Raw genomic sequence first — 22,893 nt, 5'->3', positions numbered from 1 at the left:
CTTTTAGGATAAAAAAGTGCAGTGTCCAGAGACCCGCCCTCACTTAATTGCAGAACAAACTAAAGATTTAGACCCACACCCTTAGGTATGCTCGTTGTGCCCCATTTTTTTCGGGGCTAAACGGTACGCCTTGCCACCCTAATTTCAAGTATGTATTTTATTTTATTTTTAGTTTTAACCACCAGTATCCAATCCACGGTCTACTGGTTTACGGTCTACCGGTTTACTGAACTGCCTAATCAAGTTCGAGAATCAATTCTATTTTGACATCAAATGGTTTCGGACCCCTCCCAACTACAAATAATCCGACCATCTAATTTATTTGGAGGACAACTCTATTGAAATTTTTTCCTTATGTTACCGAACTCTTACTCCACCCTTCATCTCTCTAGCAAAATGAGACTAAGAAACAATTCTTAAAATAGCTTGAGTAATCTTTCTTCACTAGCTCGGAATCAGAATGCACATTTCAAAATCCACCATCACTGATAAAGGCATTACGATTTCTAGAGGAAGAGAGATTAGGGCTTTGACTCTCTTCTCTCCCAAACCATTTCATATTCTTCTCCGGTCACTGGCTTACCGTCACTCTTCTTCTTCCTCGCAAGCTCAGAACACCATGCCGCGCCTCCAATTTCTCTCCACATTCCAATCTCAGTCCATCCAAATTTTCCCTCCCTTTTCCGCCATTGAGATCGGAGCTCCATGCTCCGAGGTACTCTTTCTCCATCTTCTCATTCATTTCATTCATTTTTAGGGAGACAATTTTGATACAGATAGGATCCGATTGTCTAACAAGTATACAATAATTGAATAATCTATATGTATATGTGGAAAATGGAAATCAGTTCTTCAAAGTTAATTACATTCATTGGATGTTATGATGCTTGGTTATTTCTTTTTATAGCTTTATTTCATTGCTTTTATGTGTTGATTCTTAGTCTCTGAAAACTTATCCAATACAAGAAATTTTTAGGTTTAGTTTATATAAGTGGCTAGTGGCTACCTTCATGTTGATTATAATTTATGCATGTATTTCTGTGGGCATCTCCGTTCTCGGCACTGCTTGGTAATGCCGTTTCCCTTGCTTTTTTCCGTTTACTATTCTCTGTTTTTTTTTCTTCTCATGTTTGAATCTGATTATGTAATAGTTGAAGATGAATTTATATAACCGGTTGTAGCTTAGAGAACCCCATATTATTGAAATCAGTGTTAGTGATGGCAGATGGTGGGCCAGAGCCAAAATTCTGCAATAAAGTATGACATATGGCACCACCATCCTTCACATATTTGACCGTGGAGGAGAGCCAAAAAACCGCCACCGATATCCTGCCATGGCCGATATTTGACAACACGTATTGGAATATGATTTTATTGAAGGATTACACAACTATAGGAGCTAGATGGGTAGAAGCACTCAATGTTAATGAATATTGGCCATGGCAGATATCAGTGGCGGTTTTTAGGCTCGTCACAAAGGTAAATATCGGCCGATATTGCGGGTTTCCATCTTAATCCGCTATGAAGGCGCTGCAAAGCATCCACTATGACGGGATTTTGGCTCTCTGCCATGGACTGATATGTGCATTGACAACATTCGAAGCACTTATCATCTGCCATCAACAACACTCGAAGCACCTATGGATACCGAAGAGAGGTCAAATGAAATCTATATATCCTACCATGCTTGATCAACTAGTTGTAGAAGGACTGTTTTGTTGTTTCATTTGTATATGTTAGCATAACAAGCTAATTAAATGTTCAAAGCTTAGTCAACATTTAATTTACAAGTCTGCATATAGCATTTGCCAGTATGAGGTTTAGTTTTAAATAAGACGAACTCTAATTAAATGGTTTCATGAATCACTTAGTAGAAGTAACATGATTCCATGTCGTCATTAAGTACATTTCATAATTGGTTTCACGTGTTGGTTGTCATGATATTTTGTTGTATGAGATGAAAGATGCGAGGAGGCTGCTCGGTAGACTGCTCCTGTGGAAAAGGTTGAGGAGAAAGCATTGGTTAATTTGGCCAAAGTAAGAGCCTATACTTTTCACTTTCTAGAGAAAATACTAACTCCTTGTAATCGACTATGTAAATTTTTTAGGGATTATTCATATCATGTTAAAAGTCAACTCTAAACCAACGAACTTGTTTAACTGTGTCTCTGACTATTCTGGAAATTCATTCACCCTGGATTTGTATTTCTTATGAAGTCTTGATACTCCAAAGTGGCTGAAGTACCGGTACGTACCAATGAAGTGTCAACCAATTAAATTTTAATATTTTTTTAAACTGTCCGAAACGTCTGGGATACTACGCCCGGTATACAACATAAGGATACTGATACACACAGATTACGGTGGAGGGAACCGATACAATCAGGATACAGCACAACAATAACAGTACAACATACACAATTTTTTAAAATCTTTTCTTCCCCTATTTTCTTTTAAAAAAATAATAGAAGAAATGGAAAAACCTATAAAAGGAATGATAAGGAGTTAAGAGTTGAGGAGTCAGAGCATAATAAAACACTTCATTGTCTTTTGATGATGAGAATGTGAGAGAGGAGACCAACACCATTAGAGTTAACTATTAAGTATTAAACATTAGACAAGGATTTTTTTTTTTTTTGCTAATGTGTTCTTTTTGTTTAGTACTAATGATGTTTTTGTTATATTCTACTTGGGGCAGAACAGATTGAATTGTCCCTTATTTTTAGTTATGTTTCTCTATTGTGCATTTATATATTTTTTATTTAAAGTTAGTTTTTTATTAAGGAATCTTAGTTATATCGTATTTTGAATTTGAGAATTGTTCCGTATCTGTTGCGTACCGTGTATTAAGTATATGAGCTTCATGGCATATTCCTTTTTATTGCAACAGATACTTTGTTATAGAAATATTTTTTTTATTCACATGGTTCTCTATTAGGCTTACCAAATACTTGTGGTATTGATGAAGGTGAGGTTCTGAGAAATGTTGCTATCAGGGAACTAAGAGAAGAAATATGAGTTAGTTCAGCAGAAGTGATTGCAAAGGTAAACATTTCAAATTTCTTTACTTGCTTTGTAGACTTGAGCTCCTAAATATTGCATATCCCTACTAGGACTGTATGGTCAAGTGTCTCCCTTTAATTGTAATTGGAAAGACATGGAATAAGGGATAGTTTGTTTGAATGTGCTGAACAGTAATTCTTTGATGAGGATTAAATGCTAACCGAGCCTGTCCTTTGGTTTTTAGCCAGTTTCTCTTTAGTTTTCATTTTGTTGTTGGTGTCTATGTTAGTTCCTGGTGCTATTGTATTTGTTTTTTGGTATTGAAATTCTGACGGCCCTCGTGTGTATTAAACTCTGTTGTCTTGGTGTTTGTAGGATAGTAGTAGTGGGATGCTCTGCTTTTGTTTTTCCCCTTGCTAGTACGCTTTGTGCTCGGATTTGAGTTGTGTTAATATATTTAGCCGTTTCAAAAAGAAACTCACCATGCAATGTGATTAGCTTGTGTTGAAACTTGAGCTGCTATTATTTCTGAAGATTTTCTTTTGTTTCTCTATTTTTGTTAGATTACTTGCTGGTTTTTAAAGTTTCAGGCGAAATTGCTTGCTTTTGGATATTTGGCGGGAACCTGTAGGAGGCCTGAATTTTTATTTAAAAGTCCTTTGTAACGTTTAAGCAGTGGCTAAATGGTATTTTTTTAAGAAACATTAAAATAGTACATGTTAATTCGGTTAGTGCTTTACTTGAATAAAGAAGTTTTTAAAGTCAGCTCAAAATCTGAATTGACAGCTCAAAACTTGTTAAGAAGCCTGGTATTAAGTCAGGCAAGAAGCCAACTTTAGAAGTCTTTTTTATTCATCCTCTATGCAGCTTCTTCCCCTATTTTTTGTTAAGGCCCTGTTTGCGAGTTAGGAGGGGGAGGGAGAGCTTCTGAGGAAGGAGTTTTAAAGAAAAAATAGAGAAATATTTAACATTTTTTGAAAAAATGATTTTGTTTAGAATGATAAATAGATGTTAGTATATTTTTAATTTTCAAAATATTATAACAACATAGGTTATAATTGAAGAATTTATCTAAGCCCTCAAAAACCCTCCAAATCCCTCCTTCAATACAATTTATTAGTTCCTCGAAACTAGGGGATTTTTGTATTATGAATAAAATTAAACCTTCCAAAACCCTCTCCACCTAAGCAATGCCCTCCCTTCCCTTTTTTCAAAGCCCTCCTTTCCCTCCAAACTCCCAAACAAAGTCTACAGTAAATATACGCGAGGTCCAAGTATCTTTGGTTACTTATTGGTTTCTTCAAGTTTAACAATGGTGTTTCTATGAAGCAAGATTCACCGTATAGAAACTTGTGGTAGCCTCAACCAAGATAGCTTATGAAGGTTTATTTGTGGCTTTCATCGATGTTTAAGTGTGTGTGACCTAGTAGAGCAAAACTCTAGCTCTCCCTACTCGGTGTAAGGCTTGCCTAAAGCATGAAGTTGTCTCCAATTGTCTTTTAAATGGACTCTTGAGTTGTGGTTCAAATGGTATTGTTTAAAATACTTTGATTTAAAAAAAAAAGTCATACACTAAATTTCATATATGGTAGTAATAGAAACAGATATAATTTTTGAAGAAAAAAAGTACCGGCATTTAGAGTGGTGGCCCAAGAGCCCATAGAAAATAAGGAGTAACAAGTAAAGCATCAAGATGCATTAATCATTATTTTTACTAAAAAAACATTTTATATATTGAGGATATTGTGCAATGTCGGGTTTTTCCCCTCATATTTAAAGGGTGGTATTGCTTCCTTCGCTCAGTTAACACTCTTGATTCTTGTGCCTTCGTCGAAGTTAGGCTGCGCTCTTCTCGATTCATCAATGGCCTCAAACAACATAACTTCAACATCAACATCAAGATCTAAAGTTTGTATCGATTTCCATTCTCCTATTTACTTTTGCTTTCTTTAATTCCATTCCTTTTAGGTTTTCATTTCTCATTTTCATATATATGATAGCGATTCTTCAAAATTCAACTCCGACGATTGCACGTTACTCTCTTTCTAATGAGATCAAGAAGTGTTGTAACCAAATAATCATTTCATCGAATCATTGTGTAGATGCATGTATTTTTCTATGTATCAGTGATATTTTATTCCATGGACAGAAACAACATGGAGAGGCTGCTATTGATGATTGTCAAATCTTGAAGAACAAAATAGATTCGTTAAAAGAAAAGATCCATGACGAGCGACTTAAATCAATTAAAGTAAGTTCAATTGGGTGGGTGATTATTTGAATTGATCTAGCTTTGTGTCATTATGTTTGGTAGAGTTTTATTCCATTGTAAATTGAGTGAAATCAAGTTGATCTACTAGTGACATTTACGTACTTGGTCCTGAGTTAACTCGTTTTTATGGAATTATCGGTCGATTTCCTCTTTATTTATTTTTGCAGAAAATTGGATAATTCCAATGTTGAGAACAGTCTGTCAAAATTAAATCATGTTTCATAATGAGCTCTGCCATTTTTCTTGCCTTTTCCCCCCTACTTTAGTGGTATCATTGAAATACTTAATTATTTATTGTTTGAATCCCCCACCCCAATTTCTATATGAAAGGTGGACAAGGGTTCTCTTTGTTAACCTTGATATTTAGCTTTGATTTAATTTCCTCAGGATAAACTTTGGATAAATAGGGAGAATCTTCGGTTTCAACTTTCCGAGGTCATGGCAGCAGTGTCAAGAAATACCTCATTACAGACCGAGGAAGTTAACGCTAAAATGCTTTCTTCAAGAATTGACAATCCTGTCAGTAAGTTTAGTGGTTTCCGTCAGGGTTTAGGAAGGAGAGAACAGATACAAAATCAAGATGTATCCTTTGAGAAAAGTTTCATGTTACCAAGCTCTGAAAAGATACCTCCATATACATTTTGGTTACATTTGGCCAGGTGGGTCTTATTTTCACATTTTAAAGATTTAGAATCCTATAATGTGCATTTTTAAAAATTGAAAACACATGTTTATTCCTAAACTCTATTCCGCTTTAAAATATATATTTAATATTTAATGCCATCATTCATGTGTTATTTTCATTGTGTATTTATTGCTTTATTAAAATCTTTTGCACAAAATAGGAATGAGAGAATGACCAAAGATCAATCATTTGCGGCAAGAAGAAACATATACTATCAACATGGTGGTGAAACAATGATATGTAGTGACACCGAAGAAGAGTGCAAAGAGAATAAAGAAGCTAAACATTTTTCTCAGGGTGAAGACCAAATTCTATGGTAAATCAAAATGGAGATGTATTATTATACTTACATTTAGAAGTTTTATTTATGTGAATAAGTATAAAATACCCATAAGAGCTAGAGATCCTAGTTGCAGTACTTTTTGTTACAAGTGATATGAATCTTCAATTTCCAGTTGGAATTTCCGCCTTATTGCGGTCCGCCCCTAGTCGCCTTAATTGCGGCACTTTGGCTTGCCTTCATTGCAGCCCCTAATACCTTCATCGTGTTGGCTTTGAAGGGCTGGATTTACTCCCACATTGCTTAGAGATATGGCCTGTGTTGTGTTTATAAGTGGGGGCAATCCTCACCTTACAAGTCGGTTCTTAAGCCGGTTTTGTAGGGATGAGTTAGGCCCAACCCATACATTATGAGATTTCCATATTGAACTTTGTAATGATATAGTCATAGATGCCTTGCTGGTTCTCCAATGTTTTTCCTTGGAGCTGTAGTTGAATAAGTCCTTTATCATTTTGCCATACAACAAAATGTTTAAATTAAATACCATATTTAAACTCATTATGCATCCTTTTTCACTTCATTTTTAAGTTTCTCATATACTGAAACTACTATTTGACTATTGAATATATTAGGATGGTATTTGAGGAACATGATTTTACTGAGGAGGCATTGAGTGTTGTTCATAGCTGTATTGGGGGCACTCACTCAGAGATTCAGGTAAAATTGAATGTATAACATACATTAATGTTTTCATGATAATTATTAACCTTAGTACTCATTGCAAAGAGATTCATAGCTGTATGGTTTAGTTTATTGGCGGATCTCATAGACTTGCATGATTTTTTGTAAATGGCAAAAAATAATAAATAGTGAAAAAGCAATTAAAAGTAGTGCTAGGAAAGTAGTACTAGGAGTATTCTGAACTAAAACAGAAGTACAAAAATGAGAAAAAAAAACAAACCGATAAAAATAACACAACAAGAAAAACACAAAACCACCCCACCCAGAACATGCCAACACCACCACACTAGCTCAAGCCAACAAAGAGTAGAGAGAACCACCAGTCAATCAACCAAAGGGCGCTGAAGATCAAGGGCCAAACCAAGCTCAGACCGGATCACCACCGCCAACAACACAACATTATCGGACCAAACACTAGTGAGAATCCCCTTCCCATTCAGAGTGAGAATATGAAAAATCCCCAGATCTAGCGAGAAACCACTCTCAGGAGGAAAAAATGATATACTGTCTATCAAATATTGAACAATCATAATCCTTTCCCGGGAAGATTAGGTCATTACATGATTTACAAACGAGTCGCACAACCAAATTTCAAATCAAAGCCAAACCAGATCTGACGCTCTTCCCCACCCCAATCGAGGAGAAAATATCAACAAGAATAATAATACTCAAAGGCATCACCATCTCCCATCTTAACCACCTAAACACACTATTCATAAAATCACAAATTGCGAAAAGTTGATTGAGTTGGAGCTCTTTCCTGAAGTAATTGCCAAAAAAGAACTTTGACCTTATTGGGCACCCAAGTTTTCCACACACTCGATAAAGTCGTAATCATCTCTTTTGAGCAGCCGCCCCCACATGGGCAACCTCCGGAAGCACCAAACAAACAAAGCTAATCGAGTACATGCCAGAAGAGTCGTGCTTCCACAACTAAGTGTCCTCATCATGGGACAAATGAGCTCCATTCCGAGTCGTAAACAATGAGACAAGCAACTCCTCCTCCAAACATACCTCCTCTCCTTCATCTAAGATCCATGACCCACCCACCCACCATATGACCAATCATATCGAGGAGAAAATATCAACAAGAATAATAATACTCAAAGGCATCACCATCTCCCATCTTAACCACCTAAACACACTATTCATAAAATCACAAGTTGCGAAAAGTTGATTGAGTTGGAGCTCTATCCTGAAGTAATTGCCAAAAAAGAACTTTGACCTTATTGGGCACCCAACTTTTCCACACACTCGATAAAGTCGTAATCATCTCTCTTGAGCAGCCGCCCCCACATGGGCAACCTCTGGAAGCACCAAACAAACAAAGCTAATCGAGTACATGCCAGAAGAGTCGTGCTTCCACAACTAAGTGTCCTCATCATGGGACAAATGAGCTCCATTCAGAGTCGTAAACAATGAGACAAGCCACTCCTCCTCTAAACATACCTCCTCTCCTTCATCTAAGATCCATGACCCACCCACCCACCATATGAGTATGACCAATCATATCGTCTCTCTAGTTTGAATTGAAACGTGATAAAGTCTTTGGAATTTCTCTGCGAGAAGCACCCCTAACCTAACAGTCCTTCTAGAAAGTCATGGACCAAATTCACCACACCATCAGAAAACTGATAAACCGTTTAAACATGTTTATAGGAGAAGGGATATGACAACAACAACCAAGCTTTATCTCAACAACCAAGCCTTATCCCACTAAGTAGGGTTGCCTACATGGACAAAATGGGAAAAGGTGCACATGAACAACGAGGACAACTAGCAGTAAAAGAAGTGGATGAAGGTGTGCAAGAAGCATGAATGACAGAATGTCCAGGTGGCACTAGGTGATCGGAGGATCATGATTGAGAATCAGGATCATAATTACATAAAAAAAGGAAGGCAATGAGAGTGAGGTAAGCAATTCGTGAGTAGGGAAAAGGGGCCAAGTGTATGGTTGTTCTCACATTAGTAAGGACGATCTCTCTTAAGAGTCACATTTGTTCTGTTTCCATTTCCGTTTCCATTTCCTGGAAGGATAATTCTCTCCATCCATTGTAACAGTTCTTTGATTCAATAATAATACACCCTACTCATATTCATCATATTTTTATACCTGTACTGTTAATCGACGACGCAACTGCAGCTGTAGTGTTGGAACGCGAACGGCGGCTGGATCGCCGGGAGGATCGAATGCAAGTATGCAACGGTTGGAGGCACCGTGTTTCTCCGACAATGATCCGTATGGGTGGGTTTACCGAGCTGAGTGTTATTTTGAGATCAACCATATTCCTAATGAAGAGAAGGTGTTGGCTGCGTCAATCTTCTTTGAGAAGAAGGTGTTGGCAGGAACTAAGCCTAAATTCAGTTCAGCTTATCACCCTCAGATGGATGGGTAGTCAGAGGTAACTAATCACACCTTGGAATCATATTTACGGTGTTTTGTGAATGGGCAACCTAAGCAATGGGTGAAATGGTTAGGCTGGGCATAGTTCTGGTTTAATTATTTATTTAATTCTTCTACTGGCATGAGCCTATTTAAGGCCATGTACGGGAGAGAAGTACGACTATCATCAATTACCCTAGAGTGGGGGCTAGAGTCAGGGAGTTGATCAATTATTGCTGGAAAGAGATGTTGTGTTGGGTGAGCAGAAGAATCAAGTAATCTGATGAAACAATGGGCTTACAGGAAAATAAGAGAGGTGGCTTTTGATGTCGGGGATATGGTCTATGTGAAAGCTCAACCTTACTGGTTCAAATCCCTTGCTAACAGGCCTAATGAGAAATTGGGTCCAAGGTTTTATGGGCCATTTGCTATTACTGAGAAGATAGGTCAGATCGCCTATTAATGGACTTGCCCCCTAATTCTAAAATATATCCTGTATTTCATGTATCACAGTTAAAGAAACAGTGGGAGCAGGGTTCACTGTGCAGCCACTACCACAGTGCTTAAACGAGAGGATTGCGAGTTTCAAGTTCAGCCTAAGGAGGTAAAATGGGAAAACTTTTAAACATGTCTATAAGAGAAGTGATAAAATGGGAAAAATGGGAAAGGGTGCACATGAGCAAGGAGGGACAGCTGGCTGTGAAAGAAGTGAAGGAAGGTATGCAAGAAGCAAGAATAACAGAATATCCAGGTGGCACTAGGGGGATTGGAGGATCATGATTGAGAATCAGGGTCATAATTACATAAAAAGAGGAGGGCAGTGAGAGTGAGGTAAGCAACTATGAGTAGGGAAAAGGGGCCGAGTGTGAGGTTGTTCTCACATCAGTAAGGGTGCTCTCTCTTAAGGGTCACATTTGTTCTGTTTCCATTTCCTCCAAGAATTTTCTCCATCCATTGTAACTGTTGTGATTCAATAATAATAAACCCTACTCATATTCATCATACTTCTATTCCTGTACTGTTATTGTTTTATAGCATATTAAAAACTAGTCCGAGGTTGATTCCAGGTCTGCTCCGAGAAGAGAAATAAATTTCCACCCGGAAGAGGTAGACTGAAATCGCTCCAATTGCCAGCGTAGTGGGTCAAAGAAAAGTTGGACCTGTATCTAGCTGTGACCGCCTTCACCTTAAAGCCAGCCCCCAAATAATGACCCTCCAGTGTCACTTTCCCAAGTCATATTAACCAGGCGAAGATCCCTCACCCCAAGACCTTTCCTACTCTTAGGCTTGCACACCATAGACCAACTAACCCAAGCAACTGTATTCGGACCCTTTACCTCAAAAGAAATCGGCTCTGCAAGTGAAGTTTCATTGGTCTTGATATCTGTTAAGAATGTGGTTGAGCCTAACTCAATCCTACAAAACCGGCTTGTAGGGTGAGGATTGCTCCCACTTATAAGCACATGTTCAGGTCATATATTGTCCGATATGGGACTCTTAACACACCCCCTCATGTCCAGGACTAGACAATTGGAGTGTGGAAATAAATGGTGGGTGACCCGATAGCAGAAACCTGATAGTAGGTGGCCCACCGGATCTTAAACGAGGCTTTGATATCATGTTAATAAATGTGGTTGGGCCTAACTCAACCCTACAAAACCGGCTTGTAGGGTGAGGAATTGAGGATTGCCCTTACTTATAAGCACATATTCAGGCCATATATTGTCCGATGTGAGACTCTTAACAATATCAATTTGCAATAATATTAAGTTTTATTAATAATAACAATACTAAATTATATTAATACTTTATATTCAATTGACTTCAATGATCCACCTTTAAACTATTTTTTTATAGGTGAATATTAAAAGCACATGTATTTTTAACAATAATTTTTATGCAGGAGAGGTATAAATATCTCAAGGAAAAGGACATGCATGCTAAAAATTCTCGAGAAAGTGAATCTATTACTGGAATATGTTTGGACAAAAGTTTGAGTGCCAGTTTAAGTACTTTTGATCACTTTTTCTGTCGTCGTTGCATGGTAAATATTAAAAAACTTCATTTTTAGCATTCTTGTCATCATCTTTATGTTTAATTTCAAATATCTTGTGTGTTTATGCTTTTCTAATTCCCTACAGATCTATAATTGTCCTTTACATGGATGTTCACAACCCTTAATATATCCTGTAAGGAAAAAATCTTCTACATTTGTTTCTAAACTTATGTTATCTATCAGTAAATTGACAACAATTTAATTCTTAGAGTGAAAAGCAATCAGTTTGGAATGAACCAGAAGGTGAGAGTAAACCCTGCAGTGATAATTGTTACCTTAAGGTATTTTTCTTCTCATTTGCTTGGTGTTTCATGTAATTTTATCAACCTCTGACAATCGTATGTTCCTTCAAATGCTTCACATTCTATGATCTATGTGTGCTACATCTACGTGCCTTTCAAAGATAATTAATTATCCATCCATTTCATTTTCGAATTGATTACAATTTTCAAACAATAATGCTAATGATTCTTCACCTTGCTCAACATTTCAAAGATGAATTTCAGAGGATGAACCTAAATGGATTATTATTTTTGATTTTTTTTTCCGGTCTAAAATGTAGATAGTGATAAATACCGCCTGAAAACTCCCAAATACAAAGAGAAGATTTTAAGTAACTGATAGAGACCCAAGTATGGGACCATTAGGAAAAAAAGGGTTATTATGTAATAATGAGGGTGATAAGTATATATAGTGAGGTAAGTGGATTGTAGTGATCATGCAAGAAATATTGGAATGAACAATTATATGATATTATGATTAGGCATAGATAAGGTTTTCTCCATCTCCTAGGAGCTTGACTCTAGAGTAGATTTAGTTTATTTTCTTTCTACAATTTTCTCTCCTCATCAATAAATTAAATATATTCTATTTTCCATTGTTGATACATTTCTATTTATTAATTTGTGTTTTGGAATTTTGGATTTCCATCAATAACTACAGAGAATATCCTCTCTAACAATTTCAACATTGACAGTCGATTAGGCCTGGAGAGAGAAAACATGTAGATTTTGTAGTAAAGAGAGTAAATCAAATGGAGAGTAGTCATACACTAGAGGTAGAGGAGGACCTAGAAAACTTTAAGAGAGGCTATTAAGAAAGATCTCAAGATTAATAAGTTGGATAGAAATATGGTTTTTCATCGAAAATTATGACGTAGTTTGATATATGTAGCCGACCCCAATTAGTGGAATAAGACTTAGTTGTTGTTGTTTAAAAATAATTAAATTATAAAAAAGATGTTATTAAGTGATCGGATGTTGGATACATACCTAATAAAAGTTTACGGTACTGGAGTCTTCATCTTTTTCTTAATATATTAAATAAAGAATAAATATGAAAAGAAAGTCACATGGTTGAATCACTTTTTTTTCTACTTGTCGATTCCTCTACGATTGAACGATGAGTTTTTTGTTTCACCTCCTTGGCCTCAAAAGGATAACAACAAAAATTCACACTTTTCTTTTCTATTTGTTGATTCCTCTACCATTTGACAGATGAGATTTTTGTTTCCCCACCTTAACCTCAAACGGATAAACAACAAAAATTCACATTAATGTTTGTTTGGCAAAATTCATCACTGCTAGCTACTAAAAAAAATATTTCAAGTTTTTACATACTAGCTTGAAAAAATGATTTCAACTTCTATCTATATGATAACTTTTATTTAATGTATTATATTTTTATTAATTATTTAATGATGCATGCTTTCCAATTTGTTTTAGATGAATGATTCATATTTATTAATTGCAGATAAAGGATGTCAATACTTCATCAGAAAAACCAACTCTAGAGTCTTCTCCAGATAAAGAAATTAAAAAAACAGAAAATGTTGAAATGGATTATCATTTAGATCTCAATTCAGATGTTAAGGACTCAGATCTGCCAGTCTCATCATTATGTGACTCAACTTCTCCTTGTGAATCTCAAAATTCTCATAAAAAGCTGAAGCGAATCCTAGAGAGCAAAGAAACTGCAAATGGAGATTATAACAAAGAAAGTGCGGAAATCACAGATAAAATAGAATTGTTGCGATTATCCAACTCAATGGAATGGCAAGTTGATGAGAAGCATAGTATATCAGATTGGAAACCTTTAGAGAAAGATTTATATTTGAAGGGAATTGAAATGTTTGGGAGAAACAGGTATTGATCTTTATTGATTTTTCACATTGCAATTACTAGTACTTAGTTTGTTGCTGGCATTATTTGAAGAGAATTGTTTTATAATATAAAATTCAAGAATGATATTAACTTTAGACAATTGATATTATTTTTTTACAAATTTATCTTTTTAAAAGAAATAGTTAGTTGGTGTTTTCATAAGATATTTGAAGAGAATATTTGTTACATATTATTGCAAAATATATACCATAGTTGAAAATATTTTGGAAAAACTAGTTAATATTGTTTTTTTTTGCAGCACAGTTGAAAACTTGAAATGGTTTTATTCTATAACTAAAGAAAAATGCAATAAGAGTGGTGCATGTGAGTGGTTTTATTCATAGGATTCAATTAAGTCTAACCCAAACTCTAATGGCATCAAAGTCTATTCAAAATTTGTTGAGTCATTTGCTATGAGACGACATGGTCATGCATGTGAGTGGAATATGTTCCGCATAAGAGCTGTGCGTTGAGAGCTTCACAATAGAGAATATATACACCCAGAAAGTGTTTATGATTGAGAGACATCCTTTGGTCTACAAGTCTATCTTGTAGTATTGACTTAGAATCAACTCAAATTCTATTTTTCAATTTCTCTAGTATTGAGTTAGAATTTACATGTGCATATTATTTCTATTGTGTTGTTGAAAACATTGAACTATTTTTCAATAAATTGTTTTTTTTATCATGTTTCTGCCTATATACATTTGTAAACCATTCTTGTTTCTTGGGCAAGAATTAAGTTCTATCATAGTATTATTCCTTGTAACATTTTTTTGATCTGCAGTTGTCTTATATTTCGAAACTTACTTTCTGGATTCAAGACTTGCACGGAAATAGCCAGCTACATGCGTGTTGAAGAGGCGGCCCGTAGATCCATAGATGAAAATGGAAAATTTGATGCAAAGTGCACTGTGAGTATTGCCAGCATTCATTTCCTTATCTTCTATTAGTTTGTATAGTCTTCACTATATTTTGTTACAATTAGTTTTCAGCTACATTCGTGTTGTGATCATACTTTTTGGAGATGTTTGATGCAGATAAAATGTTTGTATAGCTAATTTTTGCATACATACTATAGGATGAGTGGAAATTTATTGAAGAAACAAATTTTAGCTACAATCCTCAAATAATTCTAAAACTCTTAAGTGTAAGTATGTAAGTATCAGATATGCCTAAGAGGGGGTGAATTAGGTACTTTATAATTTTTTCGGTTTTATGGTGTAAAGGTGATTATTTTTCTGGTTTATGGTGATGTTACTAAAAGATGTAAAGTGCAGAAAAATAAACGACACAAGGATATATCCTGGTTCCCCTCACAAACCGAGAGTACTCCAATCCCCTTACGCAGTAAAATATTTTAATATAGTTGGTATCTTGTACAAGCCTAACCAAACACCAAGAACAATCCTCTTGGACCAAGAACAATCCTCTTGGACCAAGAACAATCCTCTTGGATTTTTTACTAAGACCACTTATGAGAACAATCCTCTCGAAGTGTCTAACTTGTTTCCAACAATCCTGGATAACAAGAATACAACAAGTATTTGATTTTGTATAAGAGTTTGAATAGTAGAACAATGTATCAATCACTTGATTGATCTTCTCTACCAATCATGCAATTTATAAGAATAACAAGTGCTCAAATGTTGATGGATATGATATGAATTTTCTGTTTATGGTTTATGAGACAATGCAGAAAATTCTTTTGAAAGTTTGGTAATCACAACACTTGAATGAAAATTTTATGATATAGAATGATGTTAAATTGCAATAGGAAGAGGTGTAGAGAAGTGAATATTTGGTGAAATGCTTGATTTTCTAATGCACTCAAGTAATTTGATTATATACACACTAGAGAGTAAATACAAGATAAGATTTTCAAGGATGTTGCTAGTTCCTAGATACATGTATGTAATTTTCTAGGCATAGACTTCTAGGTACATGTATTGACTCCTAAATACAAATTTATAATTCCAATATTTTATAATTCCAACACTCCCCCTCAAGCTGGTGAATGGATATCAATCATTCCCAGCTTGCAAGTCAATTGATTGAAACGATCCGGTGGCAAGCCTTTTGTTAACACATCTGCTAGTTGATGCCTAGAAGGAATGTAGGATGTAGCTATTAAACCACTGTCTAGTTTTTCCTTGATGAAATGGCGGTCAATCTCAATGTGTTTGGTCCTGTCATGCTGAACAGGATTATGAGCAATACTGATTGTTGACTTGTTGTCACAGAACAACTTCATAGGCCCTTCACATTGTATTTTCAGATCATTTAGAATGATCCTCATCCAAAGTAACTCACAGATTCCTTGAGCCAAAGCTCGAAATTCTGCCTCAGCGCTTGATCGAGCCACTACATTTTGTTTCTTACTTCTCCATGTGACAAGGTTCCCACACAAGAGGGTGCAAAATCCCGAAGTGGATCTTCTATCACTAATTGATCCTGCATAGTCAGCATCGGTGTAGGCTTCTATAGTTAAGCTTCCACCTCTTTTGAACAATAGTCCTCTTCCTGGAGTAGCCTTGAGGTATTGCAAGATGCGATCAACAGATTGTAAGTGTCGCATTCTCGGGTCATGCATAAATTGGCTCACTACACTGACTGCATAAGCCAAGTCAGGCCTAGTGTGTGCCAGGTAAATCAACTTTCCTACCAACCTCTGATATTGGACTCTGTCAACTTTGGCACTTTCTTCTTCGAGGCTTAACTTGTGGTTTTGATCTATGGGAACACTTGATGGTTTGCATCCCAGTTTCCCAGTTTCCTGCAAGAGATCGAGTATATACTTCCTTTGAGATATGAAAATGCCTTGGTTTGAGTAAGCAACCTCAATTCCCAAAAAATACTTGAGTTGTCCAAGGTCCTTCATCTCGAATTCTGCCGATAGTTTTTCCTTTAGTAATTGTTTCTCTGCCTGATCATCTCCTGTAATAATAATATCATCAACATAAACAAGAAGTATAGTCAGTTTTCCTTCATGCGAGTGCTTAAAGAAAAGAGTGTGATCTCCTTGACTCTGCTTGTAGCCTAAGTACACCATTGCTTTTGTGAATCTTCCAAACCATGCTCTAGGAGATTGTTTTAGCCCATATAAGGCTTTCCTCAATCGACACACTTTGTTGGATCCACATGAAGGGCCAAATCCCGGCGGGATCTCCATGTACACCTCTTCTTCTAAGTTTCCATGCAAGAATGCATTTTTGACATCAAACTGTTGTAATTCCCATCCGGAGTGAGCAGCAAGAGATAATAAGATTCGAACAGTGTTCATTTTCGCAACTGGAGCAAAGGTTTCCTCATAATCTATGCCATATGTCTGTGTGTATCCTTTTGCCACTAGTCTGGCTTTGTAACGATCAAGAGTACCATCTGATTTGTGTTTGACTGTATAGATCCACCTGCAACCAACGGGTTTCTTGCCTTCCCGTCTATCAACAATCTCCCAAGTTCCATTTTTTTCAAGAGCTTTCATTTCCTCATCCATGGCTTGGACCCAATTTCTATCTTTCAATGCCTCTTGAACAGATGATGGGATGACCACAGAGTCAACTGCAGAAATAAAACTTTGATGCTGCAAGGAAAGATTTTTAGAGGAGACAAATTGAGATATAGGGTATTTGGCACATGACCTTTTCCCTTTCCTTAAAGCAATAGGCAAATCATCTGTATTAGTATCGCAAGTGTCAGAGCTATGGGAATCACTAATAGGATTATGAGTTTCAACACTTACCTCCGGTTCTGGCAATTGGAGTTGTGTTTGGAGCAGGTCGGGCTTACTTCTTCTTTGATACACCAAGGTTGGCTCACTAGCCTTAGTTTTTGTTGGTATGGAGGATGATGGTTCCTGCAAAACAGACGATAAAGGAGGGACAAAAATAGAAGCAGGCGACTCAGATTCTGTATTTGGAGAAGCATGATCAATAATAGGAGGATCAGTAATAGGACTTGACACAGGATTCACAGTCGACTCGGGAGACTCAATTGTAGGACCGGTAATAGGACTTATAAGAGGAGTCATGGGCAACTCAGGTAGGACTAAAAATTCGGAATCAGATTCTACATTTTGAATGCTCTCCCCCTGAAGCTGAGGATGAGTGAAGTAGGCTAAATTCTCATGAAACGTGACATCTTTAGAGACAAAGTACTTACGACTAGGAGGATGATAGCATTTATATCCTCTCTTGTTTGGGGGATAGCCAACAAAGATGCATCTCGCTGCGCGGGGGTCCAACTTACTTCGGTGTTGTTTATGGATATGGACAAAGGCAACACAACCAAATACTCGAGACTCGAGACTCTGCAAAATAGAAACAGAAGGAAACCGTGAAGTCATAAACTGAACAGGACTGACATTACCTAACATGCGAGATGGAACCCGATTAATCAAGTAGGCAGCTGTCAGAACGGCTTCTCCCCAATATGAGTTAGGAACTGCCATTTGGAAGAGAATGGCTCGAGCAACTTCAAGTAAATGACGATTCTTTCTTTCTGCAACACCATTTTGTTAAATACAAGATAAGATTTTCAAGGATGTTGCTAGTTCCTAGATACATGTATGTAATTTTCTAGGCATAGACTTCTAGGTACATGTATTGACTCCTAAATACAAATTTATAATTCCAATATTTTATAATTCCAACAAGAGGTGATTTGAATACTGAAAATATAGGATATATATAGTGTCTTAACACCCTTAGGAATGAGTATGATACAATGAAAAGGTGCAAAGATTGATGGTATAGAAAAGGTTCACGTTCAAATTTGTAAACATACTGTTTTTTGATTCTGGAACGATGGAAATCGATTTACCATTATGGGAAATCGATTCCCCTGAGACGTTGTGCCTTAAAATTCAAAATCTGATACTGGAAATCGATTTACCACTACAGGAAATCGATTTCCACAAGCAAAAAACAAATTTCCAGAAACAGACTTGGCTGGGCACGCATAGGAAATTGATTTCCACTTATAGGAAAGCGATTTCCAGTTTGAAAAAGTTAGAAAAACAGAATTTTTAACAAGCCAAAATGCACATGATTTGAGGATGATTTTGAGCACTTAATTTATTCTTATAAGAACATGTTTGTACCTATTTGAAAGATGAGCTTCGTAAAGTCTTCAAGTAATCTTGTATGTTGACAATCTTCTTTGACTTTAGTAATTTGAGTAGTTCAATCTTTGATACATCCTCTCTTGATATTTATGAGTGCACACATGTTGTCTTCATCAAAACACATAACATTTGGAGAAGCTTGCAATCACATTAAGCTCCTTTAATCATGAGGACTTTCTATTGAGATGCATTATTTTGTCTCCACTCTACTATTTTTATGCTATCTGTGTTGGCACTTCAAAATTCTCCAATAGAGAAAAAAAAGAAATAAATTCATCTTTCTATAAAACATATTTAGATCATCTAACATCATGAGATAAATTTGAATATTTCCTCTTATTATTGGAATTTTCTATATTCTTGAACTAGTGGCAGGCTTTGCACAAGGAAGTGGTCCAAAGTAATAACCTAAAGTGCTTTTCTTAATTGTTTTTGTTTTTTCTCAAATAATGGATTAAAATAATTGTGGTCGTTCATCTATGGAACTTGAAGTTATTTGTTTTTGTAACTTTTTTCTTTTAAAAATTTGGACAACTCTTATGGCATAGTTATCTATTATCCATGTGGCATCAAATTTTCTTTGTATTAAGAGTGGTTTTTATAGGACCATGAGATGCGATCAAGTTTAAGGTCATCTAAAAAAAAAGGAAAGAGCAAGCAATTCAAATATTTACCAAAGACTCCACGCCTCAAGCCGAATAGAATTAATGCTGGAGGAAACATACTCCTGACGCATTATACACCTTGTGAGTGTCAAGGAAAGTGTGGAAAACAATGTCCTTGTCGTCTTAATGGATATTGCTGTGAAAAGTATTGTGGGTATGTTGTCTATCAATTAATTATGTTTTGAAAAGGATATATGAGGACTATGTTGTCTATCAAATATGTTTTGAAAAGGATTAATTATCTTTTCTATACGTAGGTGCGCTAAACTATGCGGAAATCGGTTCAGAGGATGCCATTGTGTTATAACTCAATGCAGAAAACGAAACTGTCCATGCTTTGCAGCAAACCGGGAATGTGACCCAGATGTCTGTAGAAATTGTTGGGTTAGGTAATTTACTATTCTCTTAATTTGATTTTCTTTAAACCACTTACTTTTTTGAAAAAATAGTTAAGAAATGAAAACAAATTATATTAATTGAAATAGTATTTTTTTCCATGAGCCTCCCTTATTTGTTGCTGCATATCTCAAATTGAATAAACACCTTTCTTCCCTAAATCATTTGCATCTCCTTTAGTTTATGCCTACCCATAAAACATGCAGTTTGTATTTCTCTAATTACGGAAAACATAATTTTCCTAATTTTTAGGGCCAAGATTTCTTTAAAATTCTTTTAAACACAATCAACCATGCTGGAGATTGGTTTAAAGCACTTCAATTTCGTAAAACCAACCATCTCTAGGAGTTTTAAACTCTTCAGATTACCATACTGCAATTTTATTCCCTCCTCTGTTGGATTTTATTTCAATCTGACCGACTCGTCTGGACACCCTTGTTCATCTATCTTTGGATTGAAATCAAATTCTACAAAGGAGATAGAAAAAAACTTTAGCGAAGATGTTTAACATCCAATTTATAACGAACAAGAATTTAATATTGATCCCTCCAAATCTTAGAATTTTCTCTATTTTCTAATTGTTAACTTTGAATACTACATACAGTTGTGGTGATGGTTCATTAGGAGAGCCACCTCATCATGGAGAAAATGAATGTGAAAACATGAATCTTTCTTTAGGGAAAAAACAAAGGGTAAGAATTCTTTTGCTCTTTAAAATATTTATTTCATGAATGCATGATTTGCCTTATAATTTTATCTTTATTTTTCAGATTCTTTTAGCCAAGTCTGATGTTGCTGGATGGGGAGCCTTCTTAAAGGTTGAGATGTTTGTATTCATTTGTTTTTAAATTATTATTATGCAAACAACACACTATTTCAACACTCCCTCCAGTCTAATGGGTTGGAAACATGACCGTCTTTGAAGGCGTGCAAGGCGGGCTATCACACAGTGCACAAATTTTTTTACGATTAAACTGTGGCTAAATAGAACCTCAAAAATATTGTCATGGTTAAATCATGGCTTAATAGAATCTCTATTTGTTTTGTCATGCTTAAACTGCGGCTAAGCTACACAAGGCCTCTTAAAACTTGAGACTCGTTTGAATTTCAACCCATTAAAACACAGTAGAAAAAGTGTGTTCATTTTAACAGGATGTGAAGTGTTTCTCATCATTAATTTTGAATTGGTTTCAGAATCCTGCCAACAAAGATGATTTTTTAGGAGAGTATACAGGTGAATTAATATCTCATACAGAAGCAGAGAAGCGTGGTAAATTGTATGAGCGTGCAGACTTCTCTTTTCTTTTTGACTTGGATGATGAGGTAACTCTTATGCTTATTGTTTTACTACCTCAATTTAAATATGTTTATTTGTCTATAAAAGGAGTGACAATAATTTACTATAAAGTCACTACTTTGATTTCTTCCAGTATGTTATTGATGCTTATCGCAAAGGAGACAAGTTAAAATTTGCAAACCACTCCTCAAAACCCAACTGTTATGCAAAGGTCAGTATAAGAACTCGTTTTGCAAATGAGTCACTCATTGTGTGACGTATTATGTTTAAATTTGTTTATATTTAAAACTAGAGCATCTTGAACATACTCATTTATTGATTGACATAATGATTGAACTTTGTATAGGGTATGTTTGTTCGTGGAGACCATCGAGTAGGCATATTTGCTGGGGAACGCATTGAAGCTGGTGAGGAACTTTTCTATGATTACAAGTATGCTGCAAATCACAGAGCACCTGCATGGTTTGTTAAAGCCAATAATGCTGCCAAGAAAAAAGAACTTGCAAATTCTCATGGCAAAGCCAAGAAACGCTAGTCTCGTGCATTCATCATTGTGTTTCACTATTTTATAGTCCAAATTGTACCATATCTTCTCTCCGTCAACAACTATCCTATGGAAAATACTCATCTTATACTGCTACATACTAAAGATATACTAAATTGCACTACATAAAGGTGAATGTGATAACTCAACTGACATGGGTTAAGAGGAGTGTGATAACTCAACTGACATGGGTTAGTTGAGTTAAATTGATGTACTCATTGTTTAGGGTTGAATATCTGCAGTATTTATTTATATTTACGTACTTAATTGCATTTGCATTGGATAATTGAAAATACAATAAATTTTTTGACATTAAAGTTATTATTGGAATAACAGCGCATGAGTTATTTATTTATTTTTTTAAATTGGAGAAACTTTTATCCATTAAAATGATGTTAATAACTATTTTACCACAGTTTCTAAAAAGTTGAACTATGGAGTTAAAGTCACAATGTTAAGTTTTTACGCTTAACTATGAATGCTATAGTTTTGACCCTTACTAGTGGCAAGACGTTTGAGTGCAAGAGTGAATGCTATAGTTTTAACCTTTACTAATGGCAAGACGTTTGAGTGCAAGAGGCAGCCATCTTAAACCAGAACTAGCCAACGTACGTCTTTCATTGAAAATTTGGGTCTTAATATTTAATAAATCAATTAGCAAGCAATCAAACTTTGAAGCTCCATTAAAAAAAGGGTTAAGCATAAATATGTTTAAAAAATAGAAAATTAGTCGCTAAAATCATTGTTATAAAATCATCGTTAATTTAGTCGTTAAGTTGTAAAAACCGTCGTTAAGTTGTAGGAGGGACTAAAAGTTAAAATTTTTAACTTTAGAGGGACGATTCTTTAACGGAATTTTTTAGTAGGACGAAAAGTGAAATTGTCTAATTTTTGAGAGACTTTAAACATATTTAACCATTAAATAAATATAAATGTGATCGACAATCCATTTAGTTATATTTGGAAGAAGTTTCAATAATAGATTCAATAATATTGAAATCTAATCATTCAAGTTGGGTTTCAATAATAGATTCAATAATATTGAAATCTAGTCATTCAAGTTGGGTTATGTATAGTGTGGGAGACACATAGATTGTATTTAATAAAAGAGTGGGTATTTAGTATTTGAAAATGGCAATTTCTTTTTCCATCTTTAATGTTTTTTCAAATCCATGGTAAAGAGTTAAAAAATGCTCCCTTAAATTCAAAAATGCATCTCTGGACGTATCATATTCACACAAAATAAGCGTTAATTGTATAAGCTGAATATATTGTCCGAATGTA

The 22,893-nt window shown here is 35.5% G+C and overlaps 1 protein-coding gene across 19 annotated transcripts; it reads left to right on the top strand.

Moving 5' to 3' along the window:
- Window positions 1-213: 213 nt before the first annotated feature.
- Window positions 214-22,309, top strand: LOC131637092 (histone-lysine N-methyltransferase EZ3-like). Of its 19 annotated transcripts, none has more exons than XM_058907664.1 (20): window positions 214-715; window positions 2,969-3,045; window positions 3,588-3,689; window positions 4,807-4,911; window positions 5,153-5,254; window positions 5,663-5,934; window positions 6,121-6,276; window positions 6,873-6,957; window positions 11,268-11,408; window positions 11,506-11,553; window positions 11,630-11,701; window positions 13,173-13,564; window positions 14,370-14,496; window positions 19,312-19,526; window positions 19,630-19,761; window positions 20,373-20,460; window positions 20,539-20,586; window positions 20,963-21,091; window positions 21,199-21,276; window positions 21,412-22,304. In XM_058907664.1, exons 3-20 carry the CDS (start codon window positions 3,687-3,689, stop codon window positions 21,598-21,600), a joined length of 2,382 nt encoding a protein of 793 aa, XP_058763647.1. In that variant the 5' UTR covers window positions 214-715; window positions 2,969-3,045; window positions 3,588-3,686; the 3' UTR covers window positions 21,601-22,304. The 19 variants fall into 19 exon arrangements, with proteins under 19 accessions (XP_058763647.1, XP_058763648.1, XP_058763644.1 ...); XM_058907665.1 differs by having other exon boundaries at window positions 3,567-3,689; XM_058907661.1 differs by having other exon boundaries at window positions 3,379-3,689.
- The last annotated feature ends 584 nt before the right edge of the window (window positions 22,310-22,893 follow it).

Source organism: Vicia villosa, unplaced genomic scaffold (genome assembly GCF_029867415.1).
Source record: "Vicia villosa cultivar HV-30 ecotype Madison, WI unplaced genomic scaffold, Vvil1.0 ctg.001914F_1_1, whole genome shotgun sequence".
Taxonomy (NCBI): domain Eukaryota; kingdom Viridiplantae; phylum Streptophyta; class Magnoliopsida; order Fabales; family Fabaceae; genus Vicia; species Vicia villosa.
The sequence above is the reverse complement of the archived record's forward strand: the minus strand, read 5'-3'. Positions and strand labels throughout refer to the sequence as shown.

Excerpts from the sequence above, each read along its gene's own strand:
- LOC131637092 (XM_058907654.1), top strand. The coding sequence starts at position 4,997 with ATGATAGCGATTCTTCAAAATTCAACTCCGACGATTGCACGTTACTCT. Across the intron at positions 11,409-11,505 it reads TTTTCTGTCGTCGTTGCATG|ATCTATAATTGTCCTTTACA; the intron begins GTAAATATTAAA and ends AATTCCCTACAG. Across the intron at positions 13,565-14,369 it reads GAAATGTTTGGGAGAAACAG|TTGTCTTATATTTCGAAACT; the intron begins GTATTGATCTTT and ends TTTGATCTGCAG.